The following is a 13,432-nucleotide window of genomic DNA, read 5'->3' as shown; positions in this document are numbered from 1 at the left end:
ATCCTTCTGAGTACCAGCCTCGTTTTGCATGACCGACCAATTTGACCAACTCCACAATAATCAACTTTAATTAATCTTAATCGTTTTCCTCTTACGAGGGCACTTTCGTTACATTCGAGTCGAGCATCACTAATCATAAACTTAGTTCATCTCGTTTCGTCAAACATGTAAGTCTGAGGGTGTAAATCTCTCTTTTATTTATTGTTCTTTATTGTTGTAATCATATTGTAAGATTTATGTCGAAAATACAATTAAAACCGATTTCTAAAAACCCTTTGTTTAAATCCCTTTTTACGAATTAACAGGAGACAGACGTCGAGAAGGGACGCAGCAACTGCTACGCCTCTTGGAAAGGACACAACACTTGCTCTACCTCTTCCTGAGGTTGCCGCCGTTCCTGCTTCTCTTCTTCTTCCTCCGTCCTCTGTTGGTGTCGTCTATTTTGTTTTCTTTCGTCTTTGTTTGTTTTTATTTCGTTCACATGATAATTTAACATATTGTTCATCGTCATTAACATATAATACGTCATTAAATTCCCGACTTAAATCCCTTATAACCAATATTTGCGGGTTTTCGTCATTAAAGTCAATCCGGGTTGTAGAAATTCGATTCATTCATATTGGGTTTCTGGAATTCGATCTTTGATATATTTCCACCTGTTTATTACCATATTCGTCATTAGTTCATCATCAATCCATCATATTTAACCTAATTAGTTTGTTTAGTTCATTGATTTGTTAATTAATCCTGTAAACCTTGTAATTAATTCGTATTAATCGTTTTCATCCATGTTTATTGCTTTCATGACCATTAATCGCATGTAAATACTCTGCTAATCACTTTCACCCGAGTCAAATAGCATAATCAAGCCTTAAAATCATCAATGAACATTAACGATTTGCAATTCCGGCTTCACAGCCAGAACTGAGCCAAGGAACAGACGCAGCAACTGCTGCGCCTCTTCCAGAGGGCGCAGCTCTGCTGCGCCTGTTCCTGGTTGATTTCTGTCTCTGAACTCCCGTCTTGCTTTGACCTAGTTTTAGCTTACGTATTAATTAACTACTATTCGTATTATCACCCCTAAATAACCTGTTCGTTTATTTGTTTATTTATTTCTTTTCTCGAATTATCCGTTTTAGAAGTATTTTCGACATAAATCAATTAACCCAATGTAATTATTGTAATTTTCTTTATTGTATTATTATTGTAATTTTATTTATTATATTTCTTTGTGTGCCTTCACATGTAATTGAACCTAAATTTCTACTTTGACATTTATTGTATGATAAATTACTTGTTCACCGACTTAGTCTAATTTTTCACATGCTAGGATTAATCTAATGGATGCTGCATTGCATGCATATAATCGACAATATATCAAGTATGAATGATTTACCTAATCATTAGTAGAGGCCGTTATTAAGGCGGGCGGGATTAGGTGTTCGATCAAAAGAGCTTTCTAATACGTACCCTCACCCCTTACTCCAGATCTCTGTGAACATCCGTGTTCATTGGCATCCACGAGAGTCATTCTAGACATAGAATGCTAAGGGTAACGAGTTCTTGGTGTTCATGTCACTACTTTGTGTCTTGACATGGCACGAGGTATTCGAACGGTTTCCAATTAACCACAATAAATTGGCGGCGACTCCATAAATGCAAACACTTGTTCTCCCAAGCGCCCCCGTGGGCCCATTGTCCACAAGTACCCATCACAACAGATACTCCTCGCTGCCAGTGGGGGACCGAAGCCATTCCCACCTAAGCCCCGCTCATCTCCATTGAGCAATAAACCCATGTTCATTAATGTGCACATCCCTTCTATTGCGGGTTCCACAGAAGGTGAATCAAGGGCGTGAAGCCACTCCCGCAAGTGACTCCACTCAGCCAGGGACGCACCCCGAAGATCACAGACAGTTATATACAACAATCAACGATATTAATCAATAATACAACCAACAATATAACCAACAACCGTCATAACCACCAACAATATACTTTAAAAATAATCACAATGAAACCACCAAACACATCATGTAATTAATACTGAGTAGGGAAACCCTACCTGGAACAACAATCACCAAGATTGTCACAATCAGCTAATCAACATCGTCCTTCAATGAAATTGCTTCCTATCAAACATACAATCATACAATCATAATCTAACATCAACAATACTCCCTAAAACCCCCAAATTACCTAATTAGGGTTTCAACTAAAATCAAAGAAACGATATAAAAACTATACTAGGATCTTACCCACAATGCGACGGTCTCAACGGCGTAAAGAACTCAACAATCCGACGATTCCAGCCCTTAGGATTTAATAGCAATGTGAGAGAGGAGAACTACGTAACCTTTTTTGGTGGAATGTTAGTAATTTCATTAAGCACAAAAGCTATTACAAGCTATCACCATATTGTTGCACGAACTCAATTACAAGCCAATTGAGTTGAGCCATACAAGATTAGTACTAGTAAATAGATTACTACATTGCCTTACTCTAATTTGCAACAACTTAAATATTTGATCTACCACGTGTTCAGGACGAGCAATTAGGCCTTCCAAACGAGCTGAGTTGCGTTGCTGCCAGACACTATAATACACTGCCATAAACGCAAATAAGCACACATCAGTCTCCCCTCTTGACCAGTGCCTCCGACCAACTCAAATAATAGCATTGCCTTTGGGTATAGGGATATGCAGCTTAAGTGAGATCTGTTCCAGTATAGCAGTGACATACCTGCAATGCTGAAACAGATGCACCATGCTTTCAGGTGAAGTAAAATAGATGCAACACTGATCATCCATACTAATACCATGTCTAAACAGTCTGTCCTTTAGAGGGAGGGCATTCCTAAACAACTACGTAACCTTGTTTTCTCTTTTGTGAAACTTATAATAAAGTAAGAGTGAAAAAGAAATGCCAAAATATGTTTTTATAACCTTCTCGCGTTGCTATCAAAACCCGGCAAATAACCCATAAAAACTCACTTACTCGATCGAGTAAGTGACTTACTTGATCGAGTGCCCCTTACTCGATCGAGTGCCACACGTACTCGATCGAGTACCCATCAGGTCAGCTACTGTTTTGCGTAAAAACATACTTACTCGACAAAGTAAGTCCCACTCGATAGAGTACCCAAAGACACAGAAAACTGTAGTATTACACTCTAATTGGTATTATAGTTGATTCTTAACTCTTGACCATCAATGGGAATTGAGTATGTTGGTATTTTACTACCCTTTTAGTTTGTTTGTCGATTTGGGTTGACCCCGGAAGGAAGAACCCAAGTGGGGTGCTCTTACTTAACGGTTTGAAAGTCACCTTCGAGAGAAGGGTCGGGATGACTGGGGATTATCGCGGGATTAAGCCTTGGCCTTTGTGAGAGGTGAGCGATAATGGGCCCGTTTTCGTGAGCCTTGAACACTGAGTCGGGAAAATCGAGTCATGAGCCTGGGAGGGAGTTGAGTCGATAGTGCTATCGTCCTTTTATGAACCCAGGAGGGAGATATTAGGCAACCTAGAGGCGTTTCCACCCGAAAGACTACCCTTTGACAACTAATTGATAAAATAAATGGTAAATTATGATTGTTGGCGGTTGAGTCGTACCCTAGGCCTTAATTAATTTGAGAAAAACCGTATTATATTTGCTTGCTTTCTTATTTTGAGCATTTGCATAGTTAATTTCATTTACTTGTTAGCTAGTTCATTTAGATAAACAACTTTTCATGTTGCGTTTGACAACTTTTCATGCTGCGTTTGACTTAGCTAAATATTAGAATATAAATGATTAGCACTAACCCATGTTCCTTGTGGATTCGACCCTCTATTAGTGCAACAAATCTTGTTTACTTGAGAGGTAATAAAACTCACATTAAGTTTTTGGCGCCGTTGCCGGGGAGAAATAGATTGATATTAGTTACTCCTTCCGTCTCGGTCATTTGTTATCTATTCATTTTGGCACAAAGACCAAAAAAATTAGAAAAAGAAGAGAAAAATAATAATAAAAAAAGGATCTCTCTCACATGTCTACTTTCCCATATCACATACCCCACTTGTCCACTTGCCTAAATTTACCAAAAGCGGAAATAGATAACAAATGAGTGATACACACTAAGTCTTTGTTGCTTTTGCACACCTTGGTGTGCCGTTTGTCTTGATAACTCTCTCCTTCAAGTGTGTAAGATTTAGCATGATAAGATTGAGTTTGAATTCAATAGGTCCATGAAGGCTTCTTTTATGAATGAATCTTGTTATAGAGTGGATGTTTTGGAGGTTTATACGAAAGAAGATTTGAGTGAAGATGGTTCAAAAGGAAATGAGTTTTATCCCCAAATTGATGACGAGATTGAATCGTTCTTGAACTCTCCGGACTCATTTGTTCTAAGCTCTTTTGAAGGTGCACCTTGGTTAGATAACTCTTCTAGGGATTGGGAAGCTCAAGTTGATGCCTTAGAGCGGCTCTTAATGAAGGTGAGATAGAGTATACCAAGAGTTGTGAGGAAGATGAAGTGGAGGACCTACTTCTCCCCCCACCTTCTTATTCGAGGCCACCTATGACCTATGACCAGGGTCCTCTTGAAAGAGCTAATGTAGACACACTATTTACCCCTCTCATCCATCTTGATGAACCACCCATCGTTGTTAAGTGGCAAAATGTGGGGGTTGACAATGAGAGTGGTAGTGAAAGGTTGATAAAGTTATGGCTTCTTGCTTGGATATTATACATTTTGAGGCTCTTTGGATACTACTTGTGCTTCTTTGTTGCTCATTCGCAAGCATTCGACCGACTACTAAGGGCATTGAGCAACTACTATATTATGAGATATGGAGCGATATGAAGAAAATCGAGGTTTCTCCCTTGTGGGCTCAATGGCGCAGGAACATACGGAACATTTGAAGCATTAGGATACTAGAAAACCGATCGGTATAATATTTTCGATCTCTTTCTCCTTTTCCATTCCTTTTCTTTTACATTTTTTGTATTTATAGAGGAGTATGGGCTATGTTGATGAGGGTGTTCCATTTTGGAACTTGGTGTGTGTTGCTTACGTGCTGCTAGGTTTAGACAATTGTTGCATGTTTTCTTGTGTTTCTAGGTTTTAGAAATGCATTGCGCATCTTGTGAATATATGTTTGTTGCTTTAAATTCCGTTTGCATCAAGTTTGTACATATTTTAAAGCAAAATGTGGTCTAGGAATGGAGCATGATACCCTCAATGATGATATTGTCTTGGCCGTGTCTTCCCCCTCCCATTGGCTTGTACTTTGTGACCTCCTCGTTATATCCGGAAAATGAGGCTTAACCGAAGAGTGTTGACCACCTTGTGAGATCAAGAGAACCGTAGGCTAGGCCTAGACTTCGACATAGCTACTTATACGTGAGAAATAAAGCCTCCTTTAGGCCAGTACATTCATACCCGGTCTCCTTAGGTTGTGAGTAGGCCTCCTTGTGTGGCATGTCACATCGAAACACATTAGTGTGGCGGTCTCTCCTTTGACCATGAGATGTTTATTTTGTGTGCATAATTTGAAACAAACTCGTTGCATATTATTTTTGAGCCTCACATTGCCAAATAAGCTTATTTTTCCACCCTTTAGGTTAGGACCGAATTTTTGTAACCCTTTTGAGCTTTAGCCTTTCATTTGGCATAACCACAACACCAACTACATCCCATAAACGACCTTCCTTTATCAAGAAAGTTGTCATTTTGTTTTTGGTGGTATGAAAAGGGTATTTGTGTCCTAAATGGTGAACTCTTGCTAAGTTCATGTGAGTCGAAATATTGGTTTATATTTTGGCATTAAATTGAATAAAGAGGTTTTGAAAAAACAAGAAAAGAAGAAAAACATTAAAAGAAAAGAAATTTACTTGTTACTTACTTACATTATATTTGATGAAAAAACCGGGCAACACTCCTTATTCATCATGAGAGGAGTAGAAAAAGGCGTTGCAAAATAAAAGGGAAAATGATGTTTTTACAAATAAATCGGATTTTCAAATTTTTGTGTGATTTTAGGCAACTAATATCATATTTTTGATTCGTTCACTTGTTGTAATAAGTCGGGGGAAATCGAACTTTGACAATTTCTTGATGTGTAACCTCTCATTATTCAGTTCTCAGACGAATCCCGTTTTGACCCGTTACCTAGCCGCATTACGATCCTTGTTTTTTTTATGCACATTTCTCACTTTTTGCATATCATATATGGTCGTTTAGGAGAGGATTCCACATTAGATTGCGTGCATGTCTCACGAGTCGAGTAGGTGAGTGGTTTGGTTATTTTTTGTCACAATAACTACCCGTTCTTTCAAATGAGTGGCAAGTGAAAACCACGAGGAATTCGGTGGTCTAGGCCCTCTTAGCCATGGGTCACACTAGGTCGAATCTTGTGTCATGTCAATTTTAGACGTTTAGTTTTGCTTCCCCTTTCCCGCTTTTGAATTTGTTTCATTGGCATTTGGTCGTCACGTTTGGGTTGCTCGGGCCACTTTTAGGGGGTTGACACCTCGTTAAGACTATGAGACGGTATCTCCCGACTTAGACCTTTGATTTCCAAAGTAAAACGGCCGCTTAGATGAGGAAAGCGGTTTGACTTTTTTTTTATGCATCCTTACATGTTTATTTGTGACTTTATGTTGGATGTGTCTAAGTTTTGTGCAAGACCTTAGTTGCCTTCCGAATTTCGCTTTTCCCACATAAATGAATTTTTTTTTTTGGTGAAAATGTGAATCTCATTAAAATCAACCATAGTACACCATACACTTTTCATACTCATTATAAGCTAAGCTACTAATCTATTACATTAATGTGTTGTAGCCAAGCCTTACATTTCATGCTTCCCTTAACAAAATCTCCCTTGTTCACTCTAATCTTCACCAACTGCTGTACTCCTTTCACAAGACTTCGTGGTTGAGTAATGTAATGCTCCAACCTACATTTGTTCCTACAGTCCCAAATGCTGTATATGAGACCAGAAATTGCAGCCATTACCACCTGCTTTTTCAGCAAAGAGCGACACCTCCAACGAATAATCCAGTCCATCACATCTCCATGTCATTGAACCTGCAGCCAATTCTGTAGTTGCATCAAACACTGTAAGCGAAACAAGCAGTCAAAGAACAGATGACTGTGTGTTTCCAATTGCATTCCACACAGATAGCACACACCAGAAGTGCTGACACCAAACTTTTGCAGCCTATCTTGCGTTAAGAAACGTTGTTGAACATAAATCCAAGTGCTAAAGTTGTGCTTGGGCACGCATACTCTATTCCAAACCATAGGTACCCAATCCTTCTTTGAACAAGGACCAAGTAACCACTGATACCCCTTCTGAATAGAATAGTTTCCATCCCAAGCTCCATTCAAAAAACCTGGCTTAAGCATGTCCTTAACCTTGCAAATCTGTCTCCACGTCCAACTAGAATTCTGAGTAGGTTCGTACATCCACCAATCATATTGCTTAATATAAATGTGATGCACCGATTGAATCCAGAGACTCTCCTTATTACTATGGATCCACCACGCATATTTGCCTATCAGAGCAACATTCCACAGATGGCAATTGATTATACCTAAACCACCCTGTTCCTTAGGTAAACAACAAGTCTCCCAAGCAACAGGAGGAGAGTGCTTATACTCAGCATGCCCTGCCCAAAGGTAATTCCTGCAAATGCATTCCACCTTGTGAATGACTCCTTTTGGTAACAGAAAAATCCTAGCCCAGTAAGCATGCATCTGAGTTAGAACTGCCTTAACCAAGACCAGCCTCCCTGCATAGCTAAGATGTTTAGCTCCCCAACCTCTAATCCTTGCTACAATTTTGTCCACTACCCTATTGAAATCAGCAACACTCAGTCTCTTGGAAGAAATTGGGACACCCAAATATCTAAAAGGGAATTGCCCCAACTTTAACCCTGCAAGCCTGATAATTTTGGTAGCTAGGTTGTCATCAACACCATTCAAATATATATCTGACTTTGCCTTATTCATACACAGGCCAGAAGCTTCAGAGAAATTCAGGAAAGCTCTCAAAATGATAGTAATTGAAGCTGTATCAGCCCTGCAGAACAACAAAAGATCGTCTGCAAAAGCAAGATGACTTAGTTTCAACCCCCTACATAAGGAATGATACCTGAACTCAGGCTTCTCAGTAACAACCCTGAGGATCCTAGAAAAATACTCTAAACAAAGCATGAAAAGCAAAGGAGACATGGGATCCCCTTGCCTCAAACCCCTTTCTCCCTTAAAGTACCCAAACCGTGACCCATTCAAAGAAATGGTGAAGGAAGTTGTGGTAACACACACCATAATCCACTGAATCATCTGATCAGGAAACTCAAGAGCAATCAACATATCCCTAAGAAAGGCCCATTCAATGGAATCATAAGCCTTTTTGAGATCAATTTTAAGCATGGCCCTAGGTGTGCAAGATTTCCTCCCATAAAGCCTTACCAAAACTTGGCAAATAAGAATATTATCAACAATCTCTCTATCCTTAATAAACGCACTCTGATTCATACTAACAATGTCCATCAGCACTCCAGAAAGCCTTTTACAAATGATTTTGGAAATGCACTTGTAAATGACATTGCAGCAAACAATGGGACGAAAATCATGGACTGAATTAGGGCAATCCACCTTTGGAATAAGAGTAAGCACAGTAGCATTAACTTGCTGTAACAGTCTGCCAGTACTGAAGAATTCTTTTACAGAGTTAAGCACATCACCTCCAATGATGTCATAAGCATCTCTGAAAAAACCAGCAGAGTAGCCGTCAGGACCAGGAGCCTTCTCCACAGGAATAGAGAAGAGTGCTGCCCTAATCTCATCATCAGTTACCTGCTGAACCATCCCTCTGGCATGCTCAGCATTCACTACACTACCCTGTTTAACAACAAAGAGGACACACAGACAACCTCGGAAGAACTACCTAACAAATCCTGATAGTAATCAACAAAGGCTTGTTCAATGGCAGCAACCTCAGTACAAATCACCCCATGCATATCTTTAATCTTAAGAACCTTATTCTGGGCACGTCTAGCTTTAATGGTACTATGAAAGTACCTAGTGTTGTCATCAGCTAAGTTAACCCACTGAACTTTAGCTTTTTGTGCTATGAAAAGAAGCCTGGCAGCATCAAGCTCTTTGTAAGAATCAGATGCAACTCTCTCCTCAGCTTGAAGCTGCACATTCCTAGGGTCACTATGCAGCTATTTCTGGATACTTTCCAGCAGCAGTCTAGCAACCATAGCAGTGTTCTCAATATCCCCATATCTCCCATTATTCAACTTCTTCAAAGGGTGTTTCAGATGCTTAAGCTTTTTGACCAACTGAAACATAAAACAACCATAAATAGGCTGTCTTCAAGTCTCATTGACTATGTTCTTAAACTCAGCATGTTTCCCCCACATATTAAAATATTTAAAAGTACCCTTCCTTCTCTCAACATCCTCCCCTAGCTCAATCAAGCAAGGACTATGATCATAAAGCCCCTCAGGAAGGAAAGAAACAACACCATTAGGTCTATTCAAGATCCAATCATCATTTGCCAGAACCCTGTCAATCCTACTGTATACCCTAGTATCACCCTCCTGCTTGTTGTTCCAGGTGAAGTAGGCACCAGTAGAAACCAAGTCATACAAACCACACACATCCACACAGTTCTGAAACCCCTTAACCTCAGCATCAGTCACCTGAGACCCAATCCTTTCATCCACATACAAAACATTATTAAAATCACCCATTACAAGCCAAGGTCCATGGACATTAGCTTTCAGAGCAATCAGAGAGTCCCAAAGAGCAACTCTATCAGAATCAGCATTGCACCCATACACCAAAGAGCAAGTCCATCCAAACCCAGTCACCAGATTAGTAACCTGAGCATGAATGACCTGCAAATCCTTCCTAATGCAATTAACCATAACCTGTGAGGAATCCAACAATAACCAGATTCTACCACTATCTTTTACCTCACTATTGTCAATTATTTGCCAGGGACTACTAAACCCAGCTTGTATTCTATCTTTATTCTTTATTTTGACCCTGGTTTCAACCAAACCAAACAGGCCTATTTTATTAATATGCAAGAATCTCCTAATATCACCTTGCTTATTCCATTTATTAAGGCCTCGAACATTCCAAAATCCTATATTAACCATTTTGAATGATTGTTGATCTCCCCTTCCCCATACTATTCAATAAACTTTGTCTCAGGGACTGCTGAATTACTTCAAGTACTGTAGGGCCCCCCTGACTGCTTCCCCTCCCTAGTCTAGACATGCGATGAACCAGACTAGCTGGTGAAGCCATCTCCTTGCCTCTGAAAGGGAGAGGGGTAACCATCACAGGAGGGTTAATCTGTGGCAAAACCATTGTTTCCTGCACAGGCTCCACACATTGCACAGGAGCAACCTGCACAGGAACAGCAGCTGGTTTCACAGGTACCGGAGCTTTAGGCCTCCAAACTTTCTGAGCAGGTTTCTTACGAACCTCATCAGCACGCTTCCTACACATAGCAGCATCATGTCCAATGCAAGAACATTGAGAACATACCAGGGGTTTCCATTCATAAGAGACCTCCTGCAACTGCACCACATCCTTATCATCAATGAATTCAATCTTATCAGGTAGAAGATGTCCCAATTTCACTTCCACCATGAACCTGGCGTACTCCAAGTACTCCTTCTTCTCAGTAGCACGATCAGGTCTAATAGGTGTACCTATCATGCTAACTATCTTAGGTAAGGCTTTTCCCCAAAATTTAAGGTCCAAATTATACAATCGCACCCAAATTCGCACCAAATCAGGCTTATCCTTCACACATTTCACATCAGGTTGCCAATCTCTAATAATAAAAGGTTTATTATCAAAGAATAGCTGTTCAGATTGAAGCACAGACTCCTTATCCTCTTGTTTACTAAATCGAACAATACAAACACCATTCGCTTGAAAAGTAACTTTATCAATCGATAATTCCTTCCAAATTCTTCTAACATAGCCATCCATAACATGATTAGGAGGATTAGCTCCCAAAACAAAGCAGAATACAGACGAAGACCAGAACTCAAGCTCACCTTGGACGTCCCCTGTTTCAATTTTAACGCGAGGTTGTTCCAATGGTGTTCCTGCTTTCGCGCCAACTGTCTTCCACTCCGTTTCAGTCGTAACAGTAATTTCCGGTACTGCACTCACTTCCTTGCTCAAATTAAACGATCGTAATTCCGCTGTCTTAGAACTTTCGGGTGCTGTAACTTCAGCAGCAATCTCTCGTAATTCTGTAATATGTATCGTATTACTACTATTTTTGTGTTTATTATTTGATGAACTAGTATTTTTGTGTTTTTGTGGAGTATTATTATTATTTACATTCCTTCGATTTCTCGCCATTGCTGAAGAAATTGTGGAAATGTAAGCTTTCTCTCTCTATAACCGTATTTGTTGATGACTTTTACATCTCCTCATAAATGAAATTACGTGGGTTGAAAGAGCGTAGCGTTTGCTAATACTCTTTCGGCTTATTAAATTGAATAATGGTGAGCGTTTCTTATAACGTGCATTCCGTTTACCTAATAAGAGTCTTTCTTTTGTCTAGTTTTGAGCATATTTTGACTACTCAAGGACGAGTTAAGGCTTAGTGTGAGGGAGATTTGATAACTACATTATTTACGTGTTTTCCATGCCTTAAAAACCTTCACTTATAACTCGCTTGTATGCATGTTTTCTGCATATTCATGTTTTAATTGCTCAAGATGCTCAAAACCAATCATTTGGGTATTTGGTTTGGTTTTACTTGTTTTGGTTGTCTTTGAACGAAGTATGGAGGCCTAGATAATATTACACCAACTTAGGAGAGACCCACAAGCCAACCACATGACCAATGACCCAACAAAAGAAGGAATAAAGACCCAAAATGAAGAAAAATGAAGTTTAGCACTTATCTTGTAAGCAAAGTGCGCATCTCATTCAGGGAAGAAGAAACCGTGCCAATCTCACAGTGCCTTCCTCAAGTGGTCAGTGCGCACTGCTTTCAGGGAAGGCCATACCGTGCCTTCATCACCGTGCCTTCCTCAACTCAACCGTGCTCAGCTCCAGATTTGCGCGCATCTTCTATTAACTTAAACGACTTTGTTTTATTCGTTTTACTTATTTTGTAACCTACTATATAAGCATAAACTTCAAAGATTTTCTCTATCTACCTTCATATTGTAACATTTTAGTGAGAGAAAACACATTTTATCTCTGTAATTTGTCACCAATTATTCATCTTTTATTCATGATTAAGCATTTTTATTCCATCTTGTTCTTCCTTGTTTTTTGTTGGTATTATCTCTCTTCTCTTTCCTTTCTTTGTCAATTGTTTACATTTTGTCTTACTTAAAGTTTGAATATTTGGTATGTTTCTGCATAATGGTTCATCCTATATACTTAGTTGATGCTAGAATTTGGTTTAATTAGTATTCCATCATCTTTATTTTGTTAATTGCATGTTATTTAGTGTAAATTTTAATCTCACCATGTTTAATTGCAAAGATTCCAACTTTATTGCTAATACTAGTTTAACCCCCATGATTAGTGAGTAGTCCCCTCACTATGGTGCAATTAGGCCCCAACATGAGTGATTTATCTAATTAGTTTCACTAAATTAGTTGTTGAGGAGGAATTTGTCGGGTTTAAGTAAGGGGATTGAATTGTTTATGCTCTAATTGGGATTATAGTTGATTCTTAACCCTTGACCATCAATGGGAATTGATTAGGTTGAGATTTTAGTAGTAAAGTTTGTTTGTCGATTTGGGTTGAACCCGGAAGGGAGAACCCAAGTGGGGTACTTTTACTTAACGGTTTTAAAGTCACCTTCGGGAGAAGGGTCGGGATGACCGGGGATTATCGCAGGCTTAAGCCTTGGCCTTTGCGAGTGGTGAGCGATAATGGGCCCGTTTTAGTGAGCCTTGAAATTTGAGTCGGGGAAATCGAGTTATGAGCCTGGGAGGGAGTTGAGTCGATAATGCAAGCGTCCTTTTATGAACCCGGGAGAGAAATATTAGGCGACCTAGAGGCGTTTCCACCCGAAAGTCTACCCTTCGACAACTAATTGATAAAATAAATAGTAAATTATGATTGTTGGCAGTTGAGTCGTACCCTAGGCCTTAATTAATTAGAGTAAAACCGTATTATATTAGCTTGCTTTCTTATTTTGAGCTAATCTAGTTCATTTAGATAAACAGCTTTTCATGTTGCGTTTGACTTAGCTAAACATTAGAACATAAATGATTAATAATCACCCATGGTCCTTGTGGTTTCGACCCTCAATTAGTGCAACGAATCTCGTTCACTTGCGAGGTAATAAAACTCACATCAGAGTGTTTTAGTCTGGCCATAGCTCGTTTATGTTTTACTATAAATGTTATTGGTATATATAGGCAGCCTGA

The 13,432-nt window shown here is 39.3% G+C and overlaps 1 protein-coding gene across 1 annotated transcript; it reads right to left on the bottom strand.

The window, feature by feature from the left end:
- Positions 1-6,951: 6,951 nt before the first annotated feature.
- LOC141617068 (uncharacterized) lies at positions 6,952-12,218 on the bottom strand. The gene is made up of 7 exons (XM_074434238.1): positions 12,203-12,218; positions 10,236-11,281; positions 9,455-9,931; positions 9,254-9,337; positions 8,987-9,190; positions 7,175-8,891; positions 6,952-7,100 (listed from the first exon to the last, which is right to left on the bottom strand). The coding sequence occupies exons 1-7, from the start codon at positions 12,216-12,218 to the stop codon at positions 6,952-6,954; spliced, it is 3,693 nt and encodes a 1,230-aa protein (XP_074290339.1).
- Positions 12,219-13,432: the final 1,214 nt, after the last annotated feature.

This window comes from Silene latifolia, chromosome X (genome assembly GCF_048544455.1).
Source record: "Silene latifolia isolate original U9 population chromosome X, ASM4854445v1, whole genome shotgun sequence".
In the NCBI taxonomy this organism is placed as follows: domain Eukaryota; kingdom Viridiplantae; phylum Streptophyta; class Magnoliopsida; order Caryophyllales; family Caryophyllaceae; genus Silene; species Silene latifolia.
The sequence above is the reverse complement of the archived record's forward strand: the minus strand, read 5'-3'. Positions and strand labels throughout refer to the sequence as shown.

Excerpts from the sequence above, each read along its gene's own strand:
- LOC141617068 (XM_074434238.1), bottom strand. Across the intron at positions 9,338-9,454 it reads TGATTGAGCTAGGGGAGGAT|TTGGTCAAAAAGCTTAAGCA; the intron begins GTTGAGAGAAGG and ends TTTATGTTTCAG. Across the intron at positions 8,892-8,986 it reads ATGGGGTGATTTGTACTGAG|GGTAGTGTAGTGAATGCTGA; the intron begins GTTGCTGCCATT and ends GTTGTTAAACAG.